This window comes from Arabidopsis lyrata (assembly GCF_000004255.2).
Source record: "Arabidopsis lyrata subsp. lyrata unplaced genomic scaffold ARALYscaffold_9, whole genome shotgun sequence".
NCBI classification, from domain to species: Eukaryota; Viridiplantae; Streptophyta; class Magnoliopsida; order Brassicales; family Brassicaceae; genus Arabidopsis; species Arabidopsis lyrata.
Genome location: NW_003302547.1, coordinates 198478 through 220976, shown reverse-complemented (window position 1 = coordinate 220976; position 22499 = coordinate 198478). Strand labels below are relative to the sequence as shown.

At 34.5% G+C, this 22499-nt stretch overlaps 4 protein-coding genes and 1 non-coding gene across 5 annotated transcripts; 2 read left to right on the top strand and 3 right to left on the bottom strand.

Annotated features, from left to right (window-relative positions):
* Positions 1-1399: 1399 nt before the first annotated feature.
* Positions 1400-8351, bottom strand: LOC9299206 (potassium transporter 5). Its single transcript, XM_021020765.1, has 9 exons — positions 8023-8351; positions 7545-7628; positions 7237-7459; positions 3386-3634; positions 3012-3050; positions 2645-2905; positions 2491-2543; positions 2271-2385; positions 1400-2134 (listed from the first exon to the last, which is right to left on the bottom strand). Exons 1-9 carry the CDS (start codon positions 8092-8094, stop codon positions 1608-1610), a joined length of 1623 nt encoding a protein of 540 aa, XP_020876424.1. The 5' UTR covers positions 8095-8351; the 3' UTR covers positions 1400-1607.
* A 1562-nt stretch (positions 8352-9913) lies between these two features.
* Positions 9914-14186, bottom strand: LOC9299319 (3-isopropylmalate dehydratase large subunit, chloroplastic). The gene is made up of 15 exons (XM_002863083.2): positions 14016-14186; positions 13813-13935; positions 13560-13730; positions 13276-13428; positions 13086-13154; positions 12875-12991; positions 12624-12698; positions 12287-12364; positions 12066-12161; positions 11922-11971; positions 11550-11604; positions 11327-11458; positions 10915-10962; positions 10661-10819; positions 9914-10249 (listed from the first exon to the last, which is right to left on the bottom strand). Exons 1-15 carry the CDS (start codon positions 14073-14075, stop codon positions 10109-10111), a joined length of 1527 nt encoding a protein of 508 aa, XP_002863129.1. The 5' UTR covers positions 14076-14186; the 3' UTR covers positions 9914-10108.
* A 2163-nt stretch (positions 14187-16349) lies between these two features.
* LOC9299205 lies at positions 16350-18561 on the top strand. The gene is made up of 3 exons (XM_002863196.2): positions 16350-17000; positions 17866-17907; positions 18061-18561. The coding sequence occupies exons 1-3, from the start codon at positions 16545-16547 to the stop codon at positions 18139-18141; spliced, it is 579 nt and encodes a 192-aa protein (XP_002863242.1). The 5' UTR covers positions 16350-16544; the 3' UTR covers positions 18142-18561.
* Positions 18562-19651: 1090 nt separating this feature from the next.
* TRNAE-CUC lies at positions 19652-19724 on the top strand. Its single transcript has one exon. It is a non-coding gene; the product is annotated as a tRNA-Glu (tRNA).
* A 757-nt stretch (positions 19725-20481) lies between these two features.
* LOC9299318 lies at positions 20482-21879 on the bottom strand. Its single transcript, XM_021020905.1, has 2 exons — positions 21012-21879; positions 20482-20890 (listed from the first exon to the last, which is right to left on the bottom strand). The coding sequence occupies exons 1-2, from the start codon at positions 21503-21505 to the stop codon at positions 20725-20727; spliced, it is 660 nt and encodes a 219-aa protein (XP_020876564.1). The 5' UTR covers positions 21506-21879; the 3' UTR covers positions 20482-20724.
* Positions 21880-22499: the final 620 nt, after the last annotated feature.

The following is a 22499-nucleotide window of genomic DNA, read 5'->3' as shown; positions in this document are numbered from 1 at the left end:
GTGCTGTCTTGGCTCCGCAGGTTTTACCACAGGAGCTTCTTTCGGCGCCGATGCCTTTGTTACTACGTGCTTTCGTGACAGAATGAGCCGTTCCTCCTCTAATTCGATGTACCTCGTTGCTCTATGAAGTGCGTCCTCGAGCGTGTTCGGGACATGGAGCGTGATATCATCCCTAAACTTAGAGTCGTACCACATCGCGTTGCGCAGAGCTACGATTGCGGCTTCATCTGGGACGACGATCCGGGTAATGACGTCCTTGAAACGGTCGATAAATAACCGGAGCGACTCCGTGGGTCCTTGCGCAAGGGACTACAGGTCGGCATTGGTCGTCTGGTTCTGTATGAGCGGCGAGTAATGCTTGAGAAACGTTACGGACAGTTCACGATAACTGCTGATTGAGTTCGGCTTAAGTCTTGAGAACCAGTTGAGGGCGGCACCGGTTAGATGCTCGGTGAAAATCTGGCATTGTCCTGCTTCGAAGTTCTCGTCGGTTAGTTCGGCTCGGTTGATCGCGATGCCGAATGATGTTAGGAATTCTTTTGGATCGCCCTTTCCGTTATAGGGCTCGAGCTTTATCTTTTGGCGCCCTCGGAGTGAGACGCTGGTTATTCTTCGAGTGAAAGGAGTTTGCTGTGTTTCTTCAAGGACGCGGTCGAGTTCCGGTGCGGCACTTGTGGCCTTATGAACCTTTGTGTTCATTTCCTGGACAATGCGTCGTAGTTCGGCGAGCTCTAGGTCTCGGGTATTTTCGCTTGACGAAGTGACAGGATGGATTTGCCGGGTCGGCACTTGGTTTCCTTGAGCGGGTCGCACACCTTGCATCTGACTTGCGCTTAGGCGATTGATTTCATCCTGAGCGCAAGCATGGGCTGCTGCCAGAGATTCAAGTCGCACGCTCGTCCTGGCTTCTTGCTGGCTCAGGTGCGTGAGGATGTTTTGAAGCAGGTCGTCCGGTTCGCTGCGGTCCTGACTTCTTTGGTTCGTCCCGGCCCTAGTGTTAACATGTGGGTTCGTCGTGTTACGTCCGTTCGAGGGAGTTATCTGAGCATCAGGACGTGGTGCAGGGTGCGGTCCGATAGCTGCCGCGGTAGGTCCTTCCGGCGTCGGAGGTAGCGAAGGCGGTGCGGCTGCGGGCGTGCATGCTTCTCCTCCCGAGCTGGAGGCACTTGCGCCGAGTGCGTTTTGGAACGCGTCTGTCATCTTTGCTGTTTCGTCGGTTCGTAGTTTTGAGAGAAATCTTCGAGCTTCTCCCCTACCTGGCGCGCCAACTGTTGATCCTCAAAATCAAACAAGTACGTATTCGGAATCTTAAGGGTGAAAGAAGAATCTCTTCTTTAAAGAACGAGCCGACAATTACAAAAATAGATGAACTGAACGAGCCGAGCCGACAATTACAAAAATAGATGAACGAGCCGAGCCGCAAAGTGCTCTGACAGTTGTACAATATTCTTTGTGAAAACGGTTATCTCGGGATCCCTTTTACAATCATTCCTTTTTACTATTTATAGGGTGCAAAAGTAGGGTACCCTTTACGGGTTAAATCCCCCTTTTACCCCTCTTGGTCGGTGTAATACTTACTGGGCTTGGGCCCTTCCGAAACTAAACTCTTAATGGGCCGGACCCTTAAAATCTGATTCTTCGGCCCGTCTCGTCGAGTTGAAGGCCCAAGATGGGATTATGGGCTCGGGCCCATAATCTACCATCAACAAATACCCACCGCTTGTAAACTTGTACATGACCGACGATAGGTATAACATCTCTATGGAGCCAAAGACGATTAAGAAGATAACAATCCACACTATGTTCGTCTTCCAGATAACCAACATTATGAGAGTCACCATTGAGGTTGTGATGACCATGACGGTTACAACGGCGATCCCATAAGCGTGGCCAATCTTCTCAGTGGTTCTGAAAGCGACGGTAACAGCGATGCATGCAAGCATGAGTAAGTAGTTGATCTCCGGGATATAGACTTGTCCCTCGTACTTAGCCGAGGTGTGAACCACTTTCACTCGAGGGAAACAACCCATACGTAGAGATTGCGAGATGACTGAAAAGGCTCCTGATATCATAGCTTGGCTCGCGATGATCGATGCTGCCACCGCCACAACAAATGTTGGCCAGTATAACGGATCTGTTAAAAAGAATTATGTGTTATTGCACATTAATATTAACTAGGGCTCGAATACGTTATTAACAGTTACATTTATTTTTGGCCAGTATAATATTTAAGAACATTTAACCATGTTTTATTTAATGATTAAACTAACCAGGGATTGAGTCGTAGAAAGTATTGGACACATTGGAAGTATGTTTAGTAAGGTACGCAGCCTGCCCGCAATATATTGTTACTAACGCCGGATATGCGACACATGAGAAACTAATCTGCGACATTATTTTAGGCAAAATTGTGTTAGTGAATTAAAAATAAAACTACTTATATATCAGTATGTTTAATCTCCTCTAGGGGATGTAAATTATAAAAGTAACCTGTACGGCTTGAACACTAAAATGACCTAGATCAGCAAACATGGCCTCCGTTCCTAAATTCAACAAATTACATTTCAATCAATAATAAGGTAAATTTGATAATGTCGGATTAAAATATAAGACAAAATATTATGGAATATATTTGGACTCTCACCAGTGATGCAAAGGAAAACACCTCCGAGGGAAATCCAACCTTTTCGACCAGTTCTTCTAAAGTAGTAAATGATATAGAGTGGATTAAGTGCCTTTAAGACGGTAATGTCATGCTTGAACAGATTAAAAAGACCGATTCCGATCAGAAATGTGAACCATACGAGGATGATCGGAGCGAATGAGAATCCGACTTTATCGGTTCCAAACTGCTGAAATGCGAATAGAACAATCAAGATTGCAACCGAAACACCCACAACTGTGTCTGCACATTTAGTGATCAAGTCAAATGCCATTAGATCACGTTTACTTACGTTACATTTTTGCATATATCAGATTAATAAACGAGGAGATGAATGTGTTGAGTTTACCTTGGCCGAGAGATTTGATTCCACTTACTGCTGAAAGTACTGGATCAAATAAGATAAAACAAAAAACATACAATTTGTTAGTACGAATGTCATCAAATACAAATGTTTATAGAGAGAAGTTCATCTAGAAAATTGTTTTGGAGCTATGACTGTCTTTTAGCATGTGAAATTGTAACACGTGAACAAAACCCAATTTAAAAGTTTAAATATGCATAAAAATTGAAGTATATAATTCTGAGAAAGATAAAGTTAACACAGCAAATATACCATTATGACAAAAAAAAAATTCAAAAAAGTCTATAAATAGTTAATTTTACACAGCCCCCGGTTATACCTCATGGTTAATAGTATTCTTAAGTTGATTGGTTAGGTACCTGAAATGGAAGGAGTAAGGATGCCATCACCAATGACCATGGAAGTTCCCATAATAGTGACGAGGAAGAGTATAATCTTAGCGAATTTAGAACTCTCGAGCTTCTCTTTGATCATATGGGCTCTTTTGAGCTGTGTGGTTGGAAGTTGAAGTGTATAGTTGGAGAGTTCTGTATCTTCTGGTTCTTGGTTTGGAATTAGTCCCATTTTCGCATACCGACATATCAGCGAGTACAAAGCAAATGTTCCTCCTGCGTTTAAATATTGTACATACGCAACTTTTCTAATTAATTAACTAATCAACCAAAAAAACTTTATAAACACTACATGGATATATTTATTATTTACCAACTTGGAGAATATAAGTCTTATAAGCTCTTTTCTATATGAAAATATATCACCAGATCAATGTCATAGTTCTAGTTTTTATTTATTTTAATATAGATAAAAGAATTACACTTCAAAGTTTAATATGAAAAATTAGAAATTGAGAATTTTATTGAATTAATAGAAAATCACGTTCAAAGATTTTATATATAATATACAATACAATTGTATTCAAAATAAATCCTTCGATTTTGACATTTTCAAATCATAGAACAAACTTATATATATGAGGTTCAAAGTAACAAAAAATAAGTTTACATAACTCTATTATTATTTCAGTGTATATACTGAATGTTTTATAATATCTTATCTAGCTAAAAGTATAATTAATAACATATTTATTTCAATTATTTTTATTTTTGAAATACTGTAATTGTTCACACGTGAAATAAATGAATGAGAAAACTAAGAATAATGCCACACACTTTATAAAAACTTATCTAAAATGCCACTTTGACTTTCTTCTTTCCTGGGATGCCATATCAACACTTAAAAAGACTTAACTATCCTTCACTAAAAGCCACATTCTTTTTTTTCTCTCATTTTTTTTCTTTGTTCTCTCTCTTCTCCTATCCTTCTTCTCTCGATCTCTTTTCTCTCTCTCTCACCTTCTTTCCTCTCTCTCTCCAACGACAACAAAGAAAGCCTTCCGAGATTCTATGATTTGGAAAAATCATGGAGTACTCGACATCTTTCACAACTAACTCACCAAAAACTTAATCGTTTTAGCCGGTTTCAACAACTTCTTTCAATGATTTTTCTGGCGAGTTACCAAACACGTCTTTTTTTCGGAGCTTCCATTCTCTAATCTCGCTTCTAACAAAAGCTTTTACATTTCTAACGGAATCTCATTCAGATCCGATTCCATGAGATCTAGAACAGGTTCATGGACATTATTTTGAAAATTTTGTGGACAACATTTATCATCACAACAATTTGTGGTAGACAATATGACAAATTCACACATCTTGTCTACCGTTTCCTTGTGATTTATTTTGTCCATTCAACATTAAATTATGTGATCTCGATCTCAAAATTTTAGTGGACAAATTAACATTCAGTGGACAACTTAAATTTTATGCCTAATTTGTTAAATCAATTTAGGTATACAAATTATTGTAGACAATATTTTTTGAGGAATTTTCGGCAACCTTTGCTATCTTGTAAGTTCAATGGCTCATTTTTTTAAAAATATGTTGATTAAATGAATTTTGTATGGATATATGGTTTTGAATTCTGTTGATTTCAATGTGGATATGAAATTAAATATTCTTGTCCACTAAATTTTTGTGAAATATGTAGCATTGAATGTGGATAACGATTCTTGTCCGTCAAATTTTTTCGAAATCTATTGATTCAAAATCTTGTCCACTAATTTGTTTAGTAGACAACAATTTTTGTCTATCATTTTCTCACTTGTTTAGTATAGGAGTAATTTCGTCAGTTCAAACCACAATAATTCAAAATTATGGTAATTTCAAAAAGAAATTTTTTTTATGGCATTTCTTGTAAGTTTTTTGGTCAAAGTGGCATTTTTGACCAAATTCCCTAAATGAATCATATTAATTCCATTCAATCATATGGTTCGGTATGTATAACTTTGTCATGATGACTATTGACACTATCTATAATATCTTTTAGTATGTTTTAATGTCTAGTTCATAATATAAACCACGTAAACAAAGTTTTGTAATATTTTTAACCTAGGGGGTACAAATGAAAAATATTACTAGTACTAACATCTCACATCACATGTGAATCAACATGTAAAAATAGTTCAACGTCGAAACTCGTTCGAACTCTTGACTTCTGAGCATATGCCAAAATATCAAGAAGACTTTAAGGACTCGCGTTACTTAGAAATCAAGACTTGTTTTTACGTTTATTGGATTGCGTAAATCACGTCACTTGATAATTATATACTCCTTCTGTATGATAAAGAATGATTTTTGAGGTTTTATTTTTGTATCAAAAATATCAAAAAAAATGATTTTCTTTAAATTTTTATCAATTAATGTTATGAAAAATAATTTGGTATGAATAAATAGTTATTTATAACTAAACTGTTAAAAACTCTATAAAATTAATATTTTTGATACAGAGGGTAAAATGGTCAACATGCACATCGTACCAAATGTTCATCGGCAGGACGTGCGTCACAAAATAAAGAAGTCAACAGTATTAATTTTGTTTATTAATGTAGCTATATGACAAAAAAAAAAAAAAAAAAAAAAAAAAAAAAAAAAAAAAAAAAACTAGTGAAGTTTTGATTCTCGATTAACTTCATTATAGTAGATCTACTAAATTATAATGCGGATCCAATAAAAGCGCGACCATCGTGTGTGTGTGTATTTCCTTCGGTAGTTTTAAGTTAGAACTTAGAACTTATAACATTACTATAAAATATTTTAATTTCATCAATCTTAATCACATAGCTATATATGATAAGTCTACAATTTATTCCATCAACCATCAATCATAATTGATTCATTATTTAGAGAATAAGAAAAGGTTAGACATTTCATTTTTTTCTTTCTCTTTTTTATTTTTTTTCTTTCTTTCTAAAATGAATTATATCATTTATATATACAAACATTAATCGTAGTTTATATATTTACTAGTGTTATGGCCCCTGCTATGCAGGAGCATATGCTATTGTTAAAAATTTAGTGATTTTTGTTAATTTTAAAGGATTTAGAAATAAGATTTAGAAAATTAATTGGAAGATCTGGAATAAGTTGCAAATCCCATCCTTTTATAATATGAGACAAACGATACATGATGGTTTGAAGAAATTAGTGGATGAAAGTGGGAAGTTAATTTGATTATGGTTGAAAAGAAAGAAGAGTGGGATCGTGGATTCGTGGTTTCATTTAAAACAATTTGTAGTTAAAAAAAAAATCAGTTTTCGACAGATAAAAAAAGGATTAAAGGAAAAATAACTAAAATATATTTTTTTTTTAACTTTTACAGAGAAAAAAAAAAAAAATTTCCCTTTTTAAAATTGTAGATGACACATGTCACTCTGAGAATTGCCGACTGACTTCTCTTTTATATAATAAAGGATTTAAAAAAAAAATCAGTTTTCGACAGATAAAAAAAGGATTAAAGGAAAAATAACTAAAATATATATATTTTTTTAACTTTTGCAGAGAAAAGAAAAAATAAATTTCCCTTTTTAAAATTGTAGATGACACATGTCACTCTGAGAATTGCCGACTGACTTCTCTTTTATATAATAAAGGATGTATCATTCCCAATCTTAGGCGATACAATGAACATCTTTCTATTTACAAAGAATTTCACTGTACATGTGAAACAGATATTAGAATTATTTATTGATTAGAGAGAAAATTAATCTATCTTATTTAAAAAAACAATATTGTAGAAAATTTAATTTGTGAAAAACTCATAATATGAGAATTATAACAAACTATCAACTGTCTAGAAAGCGAAAAAGGGATACCTTCACCATTATCGTTAGCCTGAAGAACAATGAAAACGTATTTGAGGAGTGCGACGAGAGTAATCGTGTAGATGATGAGCGAGAGAACACCAATGACATCATTTTTGTCATTGATGCCTTCAGTGAAAGTACTTGCATACACATACAACGGTGATGTCCCGATGTCTCCATACACCACTCCTAGGCTCTGAAATGCCAAACTCATCGTCGTTGTCCAGCTCATCTATTTCATACATGATATCTCACAATCATCAAATTTTATATTCATGATCATCTTCTTAACAAACACAAAATATTTAGTTACATACCAATGAGGGACGCCCGGTATTTGTTGGAGTTTGTCCGGCCTCTATGCTGAAAGAGTCGGGTCGATATAGTTTTCCCCATGATTTCTGATAAATAACCAAATATTTAACAACAAAAGTTTTAAGAAATATGACTTTGATGACTACGTAAACACAATAACTTGTACAAATATATGGTTGAGATTTGATAATTTCCAATCTAGTATTACTACAATAACTACTTAATTCACTCTTTTGTAATATTTCCCAAGCTGGTGCATGCTTCTGATTTTTTCTTAGTAGCAAGAAAATAACTTATGTTTGTAACTCGACCAATACCTCTTACGAAAAAAACAGATGATTGTATGAATTCAAACAACATAAGAGAATTAAACTAAATACATGTATATATACTTATCTATGAACAAATATTAACTTTTAGAAGTAGATAGAATTGAAGAAAGATGAGAGATGATATCTAAAAAGTGGAATAAAATCATACCTTTTTTTCATTCAACTTGTTCTCATGGTTATTAACTTCATCACCATCTATTTGCTGTTCCTCACCATCCATTTTTTGTTGTTGTGATTTTGTGACAAGTGAGAGAGATGGGCTAATTAGTTGTGTTTTTAACTGTTCTTTTTCCAGTGGTCTTTATAGGCGTAATAATAGTAAGCTGACTTGTGTTTAAACAAACACCCAAAAAACTCAACCAGTGTGTGGAAATAGAGTTATTTAATGTGGTAGGGACGCGTCTCAAACACGTATTGCCGGCTGTTGAAACTCTTAAACTAGTATTTAAATCTACATCAAAATTTAATGCAAAAATGTTTTGGGAAATGAACTACCTAAAGAGTCGGAATATTCCTTGGTTAATACGTAGAACATCTTCCGAATCTTTTTTCCGACGTAGTCTGAGAATGATTACAAAACTAATAGATTTATGTAGTAGCTAGGTCTCTTGAAGAATTCTAAAGGTTAGTCTATAGTTACGAAAATTTGGGACGGATACGAGTCTAGTCGGGAAAATCAAATAGAGATACCTAGGTGATCTTCACTTGGAAGGAATGGTTCACGTCTTAATAGGTATTATTAAAGGTTGATCCCGAATCTTTAATAAAAATGTTCAAAACTTTCTTGTTACAAATAAAAATAAACATGTATCCTGAATAGTTCTAAAAATTAGTATGCAATATATAGGTTTTCGATAGGATTGTCCATTTAAGATATCTGGACAAAACAATATTGATAAGGGTGTATAACGGATAGTTTGAAGTTTGAAATCCAAGTCGTTCACATGTGTATGTGAACGGATACATCTACTGGGTCATACGGTGCGGGTTCTATCTGGACCTTCATCAACCGTAATTAGGTCACCATTCAAACAATTAGATGAGTTTGTGTCATTATGTGCATTGGTGAGTTTTTACTTGTTAAAAAAAATAAAATAATGTATGAGACGGTTCATATATATCCAATATTTTTACGCATTGAATAAATGATGTAAAATACTTCTTCCGTCCCAAGAAGATAGATTTTTTAGAAATTTCACATTCTTTAAGAAATAATGTATAATGACAATTTTAATCTTTAAACATTTTAACATATTTTAAAGAGTATATTATTTATTGTTGTTTAATAAGGATAAAATAGGTAAACTGTTTTATATTTTACGTTAGAAACACAAAACTTCTATTTTCGTGGGACAAAATTTTTTTCTAAAAGATCTATCTTCATGGGATGGAGGGATACTTGATTTTTTCTAAAAAAAAATTTTTTAAACTATCATATAATTTTATTATACTGGCCGATATAATTTTATTAGGGAAAAAAAATATTTGGGTTCATACTAAGTACTACTAACTAATCTTGTTCTGTTTGCGCTAATGAGTCGCTTGTTTTGCATCGTCTATTCTACTGTCTCTTGCGGATCGTCACTCCTAAAACATCTCTATCGACTCTTTTCTCGAGTCAATTTCCCCTCACCAATTGTATTGTTGCCTTCTAATTGATCTATATAAAATTACGTATTATTGAGGGTTATTTTATTTGTTGGCATTATTAAGGGTAAAACTTGTATATTTTCTTTTATCTCATGTCAGCTTTGCTAATTCAATGGCTTGTTACCAAATATATTCCCTTTCTCCACACAATTACTTCAACGGTACTATCTTGTATATTTTAAGTTCCTAGAGAATATATTGACTTACTAGCGTTACATTAATAATACATTTTAGAAGTGTTCAAAATAATAATGTTATTGGAATCTATTAATTGACACATGTCTAGCAACGGCAAACTACAAAATAAGATATCGCATGATTCATCTTTGATAGCCATTTTTCACTACGTCTTCAATATTTTAACTTTTCCAATCAAATCACAATGAGCGTTGACTTATCTAATTCTTCATCTCTTTATTATCTCAAACCGAAAAACATCAAAGTTTGACATAGTGCTTGAAACTAGCAAGTCCAACAGCGAAATAAGGAAAATACATACATATAGTTCACAATGCCCATCATTTAGCGATGTTTTGTCGATGCAGATCATAGGATATTTCACACGAGGCAGTTACATTATTAGCCTACTGCAAGAACTCCCTTGGGTCAGCGACATGGCCGGTTAAAGCCGAGGCTGCAGCTGTGTAAGGAGAAGCTAAGTAAATCTGCCCTTCTTTGTGTCCCATCCGACCGGGGAAATTCCTGTTCGTCGTTGAGACACACACCTGTAACAAACATTTTAAAACACATGTCTCTGTTAGTCTCACTACATATAAACCTCCACATTTACCATCTACTAGATAAGAGTTCTCAGTGGTATAAGTAAAAATTTTAACAAACTTTCATAATGGAAGAAATTATTTTCGGCTTTTTTCTACTGGACAAGTAATGGCGACAAAATATGCATCTATGCCACCACAATATTGAATATGAATCATTGAATCGCAACTACATGACGCCAAATCAGATAATTCAAGTGGATAAACCATATGTATAAATCCAGGGGAAAGGATATAGCGATTAGTTTTTTTTCTTTTTGTCGTGATTCAGCATTTATAGAGTTAATGATTTACTCATTTTCAAAAATAGTTGAAGTGCAGATAATTGGATAAGTAGGATAAAAAACGGATACGTACCTGAGGTTCATTCAAGCGAGCGTAGGTGTCTGCTGGGCCACCAAGGCAAGCACCACAGCTAGGACTGGCTGGAGTGTCACATCCAGCTTCTTCAAAGATCTGCGCACATGTCTTTCCACCTGATCCAGGCACCGGGAGAGCGTACACATCCATCCACACCTGAAAAGATGACCAGATAGATACAATGCACTTGGTATTTGTATTCTTTAATTAAACCACTTGAGATAGTAACAATGTCGAAATATAATGCTAACCTTCTGAGTAGCAGGGACAAGGAAAGTTGGGACTTTGACCTTTCTTCCCTGAAAATACACAATCAGATTTTCCATGAGATTAAACGGCAAACAAATCGAGATTATAGAGAAGAGAAAAGAACCTTAGACAAAGAATCAAATAAGATTTCCTAATGTCAGACAACATGCCAGCAAAACTGACTCAACCAGACAAACCAAACACATAACTATGCTTGCCCTAGAAAACAATTAAGAAAACAATCGCTAAAAAATTTAAACAGTTTCCATTTGATGAAGTCTTTAGCTTCAGATCATAAACAATAACAAGATAACAGATCCTTTTGCAAGATTGAAGATTGTAGTTTCTTGCCCAAAATCAAGTAAAACGGAGCTAGGCATGATTACTAAGATACAGACAAGAAGTGGAACTTACTGCTGCGTGGAAAAGTTTAGCTGCAGCCATAAAGTCCTCTGTCTTCCCACCAGTACAAGAACCAATGTATACTCTGTCAATTTTCACATCTTTGCATTCTCTTGCTAGAGCCCGATTGTCAGGAGAATGAGGCTGACAAAAAAAATAACAATAACAAAAAAAAATTAGTAACATAATGGGGCAGAAATAACTCAAGTGTTTAAATTGGTTATCGTAAACCCACCTTAGCCACCACAGGCTCTAGCTTTGACACGTCAAATCTATAATCTGCGACAAAGCTATGGAAGAAAACAACAAAGAAAAAAACATAATTACAAAAGGAAAGGTTAACCAACAGAGAGATAACCACAGAGGGCAATCAGCAACCAAAAATTGCTCCCAAACAAAAGACAAAATTTGTACTTAAAGAGAGAGAGAGAGAGAGACTATTCTATCAAGTTGTATTACTCATATGAAGAGTAGGTTCGAAACATGTTGTGTTACATATAAGAGTACTGAGGTATTTCCAGATGCACTAAAAATTCATATAGTAATACCAGCAGTCCATATTTACTCTGCCCACTGTTTAGAAATTCTAGGGTACCATGTGTCGTACCTTGCATTGCCATCACTATATACTGGCTCAAATGGTACAGATGTCCTATTCTGCAGAAGATATAAGAAGAGGAGTATACATACATCAACACAATGCTCCTTGAAAAAACACATGATTTACAAGAAAACAAGACAATATACATACCTCAACATAATTTAATGTCGTCGCATCAGGAGGGATGACACCATTCTTTCCCCCAGCTTCCACAACCATGTTGCACAATGTCATTCTTTCTTCCATCTAGCAGCCAAAAAAAATTGAAACAACGGATTATAAATCAAAGAAAACATCATATGCCAGCTATTATTTTTTATTCCCATAGGAGAAGGGACCCATAATGTAGGAAACACAGAATAATTTCTTACACTCAAACTTTCGATAGTTGTACCACTGAACTCCATCGTTTTGTAAGTTGCACCAGCAACAGATATTTCACCAATGATCTACAAAATTGGAAGCAAGTTCAAGATCGAGATGAAGGACGCCAGATAGAATCCCAAAAGAGTAACCACTAAATAAATAAACCATCAATTTAGAGAATTCACAGTAATATGACTAGAACACATCAAACAGCGTAATGAACAGACATGACTAGAACACATTAAAAGGTGTAATGTGCCTCATACTACTGTCAACAATGATATGTGAAGGATTTCAGTAGCTGGAAAAGGAAATAAATGCTGTAAAACATATCACACTCACTTGCAAAATCAGATCCTTTGCTTGTAAATAACTGGGCATTTCACCATCCAAGATAAACCTCATTGTTGGTGGAACCTGCAAAGTCAGGAATCAGGATATCAGCTTCAGAAACTACAGTATAAATTGGAGAGGGGAAAGGAAACTACTCTAGCAAGCCTTTTTCAAGTTGAAACAGGCACCATTGATTTCCATTTAAAACAATGAACAAAACTATAGCATAGAGAATCAAAGGAATCAGCTATTATACAAACCTTAAGGAGGATTTTTCCAGTGCCTAACACAAAGCCTGCATCAGTGTTTCCAATCCCTGTAGCAAATTGACCAAATGCTCCAGCAGTACAAGTATGTGAGTCTGTTCCTAACAAAACCTATAATAGAGAAACACATCATTTAGAACAGAATCAAACAAAGCCAGATTCTATTAGAAGAAAGCCAATCATATCCAGTGAAAAAGATTGTTACCTCTCCTGGCCTGCAATGACCTTCTTGTGCAAGTGCGACATGGCAAACACCTTTGTAGTCAGGATTAGCCTACATATGACGGTAAAAAAAATAGGCATTAAACTTCATCCGAATGCAAGCGAAACAGAATCAATTCAAATATGCAAATCACAATTCCGTAACACCATTCAAAAATTTGAAACCATCATACCTTAAAATTTCCAAGGTCAGTGATATCATAAAAGTACTTGATATTCTGCTCCCTGCAATGCTCCCGCATGATGTCAACATTCCGGTTCGCACGCTTATCAGCTGTGAAAATATAGTGATCCGGAATAACCACAATCTTCTCCGGATCCCAAACCTACAACGCGTAAGTAAACAATCACAATCAGTTACACAAGCAACATAGTATAACCACCAATTCACCAATACCTAAACTAAACCTATCAAAATCTCATCTTAATTTGAATGAAGAAGAAGCATAATATGTACCTTAGCTTTATCACCAAACTCTCTCTTGAAGATACCAAAAGCACCAGGGCCACAAACATCATGAGTCATAAGAACATCAACATTAACCCAAATGTTATCACCAGGAACCACTAATGACTTCTCAGAAGCTCTAGCTAAAATCTTCTCCGTCATCGTCATCCCAGTTTTCACCTGAAAAAAATCCAACACATAAACCATATCAGAAGAAGAAAATCAAACGAGAGAAGAAGAAGAAGAAGAAGAAGATCGATACCGATCCTGTAGTTCCTGGAGACCGATCCTTCTGCGGAGCCATAACGGAAACAATCGATTTCCTCTGACATCGATGAATCGAAATCTGCGACGATTTAGGAAACGAAGAAATCCCTAAATCCTTCTGCGAAATTTGAAAAAGGTATAAGAAATCGAGAAAATGTGAAAACGAGAGAGAAAGAGAAGGGGAAATGGAATTGAAACCTTGGAGGATGATGATTTGCAGAGGAAGGTAGAGGAGGAGATTACAGATGAAGCAGCCATTGTTTCGTCTTCGTCTTCGTCTTCGTCTTCGTCTTCTTCTTTAGGTCTGTGTGTGTGCGGAGGTGGGAAAGAGATTTTGTCTGAGGCGTGTGTTTTGTTAAACCTAAAGGGTTAATAATTCGTTTTTCTATAGTAGACAAACGCTTGACTTATTTGGGATTAGAGTCTATAGGTAGGTGACAAAAAAAAAAAAAGAAAAAAAAAATTGTCATTAGGTTGGTACCATTAAAAGTTTAATAATCACGTGATACTTGTCATTATAAGTAATTTTTTTTTTTTTTCGTGATACTTGTCTTTATAAGTAACTTTTTTTTTTGTGGGTGTTAAAAAAAAAAAAATTTCATAATAACACAAAAAATTGTTAGTTTCAACCTACCAAAAAAAAAAATTGTTAGTTTCAAACTTAAAACACTTATCCTATGAAAAAAAAAAGAAGCTTAAAATTTAAAACACATATCTTGGAGTCATGGAACAATAGAACGAATTTAGTTATGTGATAATGTCTACTCACATATATAGTTGAAATTATTTTAGGGAGGCTAAAGCCTAAAGGTTTTTAATTAAGAACTCAAAATGAAATACAGTAAGCAAAACATACAAAATATTTTTACTGTGATTTCAATCATACTTGATTTTGTTTTTTTTTTCCACCGATCTTTATTATTAGTTTACATTTCAGCCAACATAAAACAACGAATAGTAATACATATATGACAATAGTACGATTCGATTTGCAGGGTTTTGATCCAAGCTTTGTTTTTTTTCAAGGAAACTTTTATTTATAATATAAAAACAGGGAACAATCTAAATAGACTAATACACATAGTACTGTATATGAAAAATATGACAATATATAATACAACTCAATTTGCTAGAATTTGAACCAAGGTTTGGTCTTTTTTTTTTTTCCTCTAACCAAGGTTTGGTTTGTTCCTCTGAGAGTTTGAAAACATTACGTTACTATATTTTTAGTACATATTTGGAGATTTTTTTTTTTTTTTTTTTTTTAAAACACTATAACTGATAGTAAGTTTTAGGCTATAATTTGTTTTTTTTTTTCCCAACAATATTGGATTTGCACCACTATTACTGATAGGATCGGTGCAATAATCCAATGTTCAATGCACTTTGATGCTATAAAGCTAGTTAGATTGTGTGTCGAAGCTGATATATATATATATCAAGATTGATGACGTCATCATAAAGCTTTTTTGTGATTATGTATAGTTGTAGTATTATGCACCAATGCATAGCTGAGAGAATAAAGTAGGATTATTATACACAAAGCTTTTTTGTGATAATGTATTTTAATTTGTTAGACAAAGAGGGTTGAGTCTTTAGGTTGGCCAATACGTGTTCTTGTTTACCTCGTGACAATATCTTCCATTTCGTCATTCTTATTTCTGTGGATTTTCTCTCAAAATGTACAATGACGAAATGGAGTATATATTTATAGTAATTCAACGATGTTAGTTTAGCTTAAATCTATAGATTTTTTATTACTTCTTTCTTATTCCTAGTTTTTTTTTTTTTTTTTGGTTAAGCTAATTTATAGCTATGTTACATACATTCTCATTTATTTTCAATGAAGATCATATTCGTACAAAAAAATAAAACATCATTAGTTTATACAATTTTCTTAACACTTTTATTATGCAACAATTGAGCTACCATTTTTTTTATATGAGCTACCATTTGAAGTTATTGCGATACAATCAATTATTCGATTACATGGTTATCGTTGTTTTAAGTCAAAAGATTCATGAAAATGGAAAAACTAAATCATACATCCTCACTTCAAGGCGAGAGACGACACATTGTGTATTAGACATCCGAGAAGTGGATAAGGGTGTAAGGAGAAAATTAACGTCATGCCAAGTTAGGAGCCACCAAAATAAATGAAACAGAATAAAAACATATTGGTTCATGCATATTTCTTTAGAAAGCTCATAAAAGACTTTTCACATATTGTCCAATCCTTTACACAACTCTTATGCAATTACGTGCCATTTGAGTTGAGAAGAAAGTGTGTTGAAACGTTTTTAAGGATAAATAAGCTCTTTCAAACACTTCTATTATGCAACACTAGATTAGTAATGAAGTCTACCGTGGCACTAGAAAAGATCATGGGTAAGCTACATTCTATTAGGACAAGACACTTTTCATCGCTTTTGTAGTGTTGGATAATGGCGTTTTCTTCTGGAAGAAACCAATTATATATACAGCAAGGTTATATAATTTAATACACATATAATCATAAATTTTGTTTCTTTGTTTCCATTTACAGGCTTGTATTGTATATCACATCATGGAACAAGTTGTGATTTACGCACTAAACTAACACTACAACTAGACATTGACATTTGACTTAAACAAAAGTCTCCTCTTCAAAACATTCACATACACATATATACCACAAACCATAGATTCCCTTTTGTCTTATACCTTTTCAAAGTTATACAACCAATAATGGATGAGCTCCACGAAGCCGCGATTGCTTATTACAACAATGGCTCCATGGAACAGCAGAATTTGTCGTGGCAGTTTTTCCGGGCAATGGACGTTAACGGAGACGGCCGTGTCAGCCTTCAAGAGTACACCGAGTTCTTGCGTCAAACCGCTGGTTTAGCTTGGGTCCATCCTGAGATGTTTCGCGAGCTAGACCGAAATGGAGATGGTCAGCTCGACTTTTGGGAGGTCTTGACTCTTTACTATGTGGCTCGGACCAGGACCATTAGCTGCCGCACGTGCCTCCGGATTCTCAATGGCCTATACTTCACGTGTGTCACATGCTTTGAGTCTCCATGTGGCAACACGTTTGATCTTTGCGTCAAGTGTTATATGCGTCGGACGTATTGTCATCCACATCGTCTCTTCTTGGATAGTTATGTCTTATTACGATCTAGGCGTATCCACCATCCTTTGGTACGTTGACTTCGTCAATCGTTTTCTATTAACCAATCCTTTTGGATTTATGCGTTTCCAATAGCTATATACATAAATTGCATTTGTTGACGTGTCGCGGTTAATTGATAGTTATCTATATATATATAATAGTTGTACCAAATTAACTTCTACATTTATTTCCTTAGAATTCATTGTGAAAACTGAAAAGTGAACACGATTTTAATTTGTAGACAGAAAGTCAACATTTTCATAAATGATCATGTCTCTCAAAATTATTTATGTAGTTTAACATTAACATACTAATACTATATATATGGATGATTATATCAATGAAAAGTCAACATTTTGTATGAATGATTATCGCATTCAGTATAAGAAATCCTTAATAATAGGACGTGCATGGTGCGAAGGAGGACTAATTAGTGGGAGTGTGGGACATATAATTAGAAATCAAACTTAGAATAGTCAATATATTCAAAGTTTTTTTTTTTGAAAAAGGAAAGTGTAATTAGTCAAGTGATTTCAATATATTCAAAGTTAACCCAAAAAAACTCGTTCTTTATTACGTCGATCTCTTTAATTATCTAGTTTTCTTTTTTTAAATACCTAGAATTTGATCGACCCAAGGTAACCAAAATGAACTAGAAACAAATGTTGTTAAACCAAACCAGAATGAAACATAAAATAACCATCTAAAATTCTTTCAACCAAGTCAATGTATAAATTAAACCACACCTTCATGGTTGATGAAATAAGCATACAATTTTAATTTTTTTTATTCTCTATTTTTTTCTTTAAGAAGTATGAATAGCTCGCATAAATAAATGATGGTTCATAGAAACAAACAAGTATTGATATGGTCATGTTCTAAATGGTGCACCAGCCGCCCGGCGATCAAAACCTAGCCGAACAACAACCTTCGAGGGTAAGCCTTTCTTCCATCTATTTTTTTTCTTAGTTATTGTTGTTGTAACAAATGGTCATTCTTATTTTTTTATCTAGTATTCAAGTACTTTTAATAATATAAGCAAATTAATTAAGTTTTAACGTGATGAGAATGGGGAAGTGTGGTTTGCAGATGGGGTGGTGGAATGCGTTGAGAGCAATGGAAGTTGCACTTGCTGTTGGACATCTCAGTGCTTTTTGCATCATTATGTGAAAGATCACTTTCTATCTCAAAATTTATACATTTTATTTTGATATTTAATTCTTTTATACACAATAAAACTTGCTTGATTTTCTTTGCATTTTTTTTTAAGAAAACATATATAAATTCAAGGCAACTGCAAAAACAATAGTTTTTAAGCTCATTAGAATTTGTTTGACTTTTAGTAAGCTTGTTTGGATCAGTTTGGAAAACTTTGGGTACATGTATAAAATCCATATACTTTTTTTTTTTTGGTAGGATAAAATCCATATACTTTACATGCATGTAATGATGTAAATCTTCAGTTTACATGCATGTTTATCAACTCTGAGCATGAGACCCGAGACCATATGTTATATGTCTGCGCGAATTAAATTTTGTGATCTCCTCTAGGCATAAACTTCAGCCAAACCTGTGGTATTGATTGGACAGATCAGGGAATAAAATCGAGCTCTTCTTTTTGTTTGACAAGCAGCTATTTATAAAAATTAAAAACAATAGGGAGAAAAAGCGAAGGATCCACAAAGATACATCTCTTGACCACTTGACGATTTTTTTTTTTTTTTTTTTTTTCACTTGACGATTTTTCATAATGGTGGATATGCTTATGTATAAGAAACAAAGCCTTTTGCGTTGCAAAAGAGGGCGACCATCCTTCAAACATGCAAGCATGGTTCGATAAATGCATTAGTTAAGTTGTGTGTATAATCAAATTCATTCGAAAAAAAAAGAAAAAAAAACTGGCCAAGTATTTAACCTCTTACAAGTTAAGCTTTGTTGGTATTCTCTCTCTCATGTCAGGTTCAATTTCAACTCATCTACCCGTCTCATGCTAAGATATGTTTCTTAAGCATCTGTTCATACTATTTGGCGAAAACGCAATCTAAGACGGCACGGTGAACTCCAAGAGCCACATAAGCAAAACCTAAAGTTTTTCGATCACTTGGTTCGTAATAGGCTTTGCTCACTCTGGAATTCTGAAATCTGAACACTACAAATTTGAAGACATGGAATACGATATGCAGGCCTGCCCAAAGTAAATTGCCGCCTAAGCAAAATCTCTTTTTGGTCCATACAAAAAAAATTATATAAAAAGTACACTATTTAGATTTGAACCCAACATCTTCAAGGAGAAAGTGAAGGTGTTAACCACTCTATCACAATAACTTTCAATAAATTGATGCCCTAAATTTTTGTTTACATATATGCTGCGTAAATCCCTTGCTTTACGGGTTTTAGCTTTAGGCTAGGCCTGCTCATATGTCTTGGTTCAAGAAACTAATATAATTGGACTGTATTTTCTAAAATTTGTAATCGTCTTTTAGTTTTTTTTTTTTAATTAACATTCTATGAAAAATGCATATAATGGAAACAAGATTTTTTGGTTTAAACAAATTTTTATTCATTTAAAAAACAAAATCACATGATCTTCGCAAGTTCAAAGCTGCTAAATTCGAAAGACAAAAGGTCAATATTGTAAATATATTTGCTATTATAATAAAAGACGATATAAGCACAACAATCCGTTGTAGTCAAGCTGGTCAGGATACTCGGCTCTCACCCGAGAGACCCGGGTTCGAGTCCCGGCAACGGAGCTTTTTTGTTAGTTGTTTTTTTCGGTATCAAACCCATGAGCCTCCCTCCCTCAGCCTCATAGATGAAAACCTTTTCATTTCAAATCGTGAGTTGATTAATCCATTTCTATTATCCAATTACTCTTGGGTTTACTCTTTGAGCACTATGTGTTTTTTCTTGTGTCCAAGTGTGTTGATTAGTCCATTTCTATTATTTGACAACTCAAGAGTTATATGAATCTTGCTAAACCATTATGTTCCATTATCTTGATGAAATGGTGGTACGTAGTTATGACAAACAATTACTTGTGCTATTCTTTTGATTACTATAATTCGTTGTTGGTTTTTATGCTTCTCATGTACTCGACTTTTTGATTGAAACTATCAAGAAGTTGATTTTCATTGTTGGTTTGTACTCTTCTTCTCTGATGTTCTTTTTGTGGTCTCGAAGCCTATATGAATCTTGTAACTGCAAAAGATTGCTACTACTGCCATAAAATGGCTGGACAAGAAGAAAACACAGAGGCAGGTGTTGAAAATGGTATGCATCGCGAACCGTTTTGATGGTAATACAGTTCCGAGTTTTGCTATTCCATTAGAAGGGAAAACGCGAGATGGACGTTAAGGCGACATATGTTTCTTTTCAATTGTACATTAAAGATTTAAGGTTCTTGAATACTGGCTGAAACTAATCTAATGCTCCCATTACTTCTTTTTTTTATACAAAATGATGAACATAACCTTTTGTCTTTTTTTTCAAATTTGAGGCATTTCTCTAGATTCTTATACATCCGTTTATTTCCGTTGGTGTCAGCTGATCTTACGTTACCCACATTTTCATGGTGGAAGGGGAAAAATAACATACAAAAGAACACTTCATTGCTAGAAATTTAGAGATGAGGAAAAAAAACAAGAAAAGATCGATGAGTGGAGGTAACCTTTATATTTCTTCTTATTCTTTGTCACAGTTCTTTTTAGCTACTTGAAAGCATTTAAAACTGACTAGGAGCAATGCATATAATCATGCCAAGAGCCAGAAGTTCTTATGTGTCTTGGTGTTTAAAACATAACCTCCATTTTGACCTTTCTTCGTTACACCAACACAAGTGCATTTGCTGTTCTCGATTAGATATTCCGCTGTGTCTACTCCTTTTGAACCTCTTAGTGACCCTCCAGGCCTCCTAGTTCTGTCAATCCAAACCATCCTCATTATTAGAATCCCGTATCGAGGGACCAACACTAGTATATAAAAAATATACGCCAATCTATTCATTGCCAATTGGTTTAACAATTTATGAGAGAACATACCCTAGAAGGGAGGATGAGATTGTCCGACGTTGGCCTATGATTATAACATCAACACCAAGCTTGTCACCATGAAGAAGAATCGCTGTAGCTTTGACACCTTCCATAGCTATACACTCGGTGTGTACTCGCACTTTTGGCTGAGCGATTTCACATATCCGTTTCATCTGTTCCAAGAAATTCCCATCTCCTTGACCAATCTCAGAGGCTAAAGCGGTTGCTGCCGCGTTAGAAGCGGTTGCGGTGCCGTTAGAAGCGGGGGAGGAGCCGCTGCTAGAGGAAGAGATGGAGCTTGGTAATCTCAAAAAACTTGAGAAAGCGTTTTTCCAAGAACCACCAGAGTTTTCAACATGAACAAGAATAAGCTCGTCTTGCTCGAGCACGGCGTGTGAAAGAGCGTATTGAAGAGCGGCTGCAGATTCACGGGTCGGATCAGCGATCACCATGATCTTACGAGATTGTGGTGTTGAAGATGATCCTCTACGACCCTCTTCCATACCCTTCTCCTTCTTCTTATTGCTTCTCCACTTTGCTTATATCATTACCATTTTTGATGTTTTTTCTGATGGGTTTGTTTTAACTTTTGATCAGAGAAATTAAGGTATCAAAAACTCACGATTCGTTGTCACGGTTTGTGTTCATGTTTATCTCTGAAAATACAGTTTGGAAAAATTAAAGCCACTTAACCGTTGTGTGTCTACGTTTAGAAAAAGAAAGATAATTGTGGTGGTGATGGTTAGTGTTGCTATTTTTGAGGAATACGTCACTTTGTTTTGGTTAATTTTAGGTGTTACCAACTTCCAACACAACAACATGTATCAAAATCACCAATTATTTCTATGGCTTTGGCCTTTGTGTGTTTCTGTTAATTTTTTTCCCTGACTTCTTTTAAATTTTTGACAGTTTTGAAAGATGATGAAGGCACCTATTTGACATAGTATTTACAACCAACTATAAATAGTGCCTTCATCATCTTTCAAAACTGCCACTGTCAAAGATGATGGGTTGTAGAGACTACATGCAATTTGTTTTTTTTTTTAAAAAATCAAAACGACGTCGTTGTGTAGATTAACAGAAATTCTCAACAGAGAGTTAACCCTATTAATTTATTCCGTCAGTCAATTTAACGACTTGGCTATTTTAGCAAAGTCAACAAAATTTAGTGATTAAAATGAGAATTCAATAAAACAATTTACGATAAAAATTAAAAGTCAATAAAAGTTAGTGCATTATATTGTATCCAGGCAAAGTTGGGGTTTTCTGGCATTTTTAACAGTTAAAGATTTTGTTTTGACATTTTCTAATTTTTTTTTTTTTTTTTTTTTTTTTTTTTTTTTTTTTGACATCAACATTTTCTCAATTTTTAGTGACCAAATCAAACACATGATTTTATAGTCCTCGCAATTATATTTTAACCAATCATGTTGACTATTAATTTTTTAAGTTCTTAAACTCTCTCTCTCTCAATTTACTCTACTTTTTCAGTTTTTT

What these genes read in the sequence shown, in the direction of transcription:
- LOC9299206 (XM_021020765.1), bottom strand. Translation starts at nt 8,094, where the DNA reads ATGGATGGTGAGGAACAGCAAATAGATGGTGATGAAGTTAATAACCAT. An exon ending in ACAAGTTGAATGAAAAAAAG is followed by an intron (nt 7,629 to 8,022) that starts GTATGATTTTAT and finishes GTTATTTATCAG; the next exon opens with AAATCATGGGGAAAACTATA. An exon ending in AATCAAATCTCTCGGCCAAG is followed by an intron (nt 2,906 to 3,011) that starts GTAAACTCAACA and finishes CTAAATGTGCAG; the next exon opens with ACACAGTTGTGGGTGTTTCG.
- LOC9299319 (XM_002863083.2), bottom strand. Translation starts at nt 14,075, where the DNA reads ATGGCTGCTTCATCTGTAATCTCCTCCTCTACCTTCCTCTGCAAATCA. An exon ending in TATAGTGATGGCAATGCAAG is followed by an intron (nt 11,605 to 11,921) that starts GTACGACACATG and finishes TTTCTTCCATAG; the next exon opens with CTTTGTCGCAGATTATAGAT. An exon ending in CTCGCTTGAATGAACCTCAG is followed by an intron (nt 10,250 to 10,660) that starts GTACGTATCCGT and finishes TGTTTGTTACAG; the next exon opens with GTGTGTGTCTCAACGACGAA.
- LOC9299205 (XM_002863196.2), top strand. Translation starts at nt 16,545, where the DNA reads ATGGATGAGCTCCACGAAGCCGCGATTGCTTATTACAACAATGGCTCC. An exon ending in GGCGTATCCACCATCCTTTG is followed by an intron (nt 17,001 to 17,865) that starts GTACGTTGACTT and finishes ATGGTGCACCAG; the next exon opens with CCGCCCGGCGATCAAAACCT. An exon ending in CCGAACAACAACCTTCGAGG is followed by an intron (nt 17,908 to 18,060) that starts GTAAGCCTTTCT and finishes TGTGGTTTGCAG; the next exon opens with ATGGGGTGGTGGAATGCGTT.
- LOC9299318 (XM_021020905.1), bottom strand. Translation starts at nt 21,505, where the DNA reads ATGGAAGAGGGTCGTAGAGGATCATCTTCAACACCACAATCTCGTAAG. An exon ending in ATCTCATCCTCCCTTCTAGG is followed by an intron (nt 20,891 to 21,011) that starts GTATGTTCTCTC and finishes TTGGATTGACAG; the next exon opens with AACTAGGAGGCCTGGAGGGT.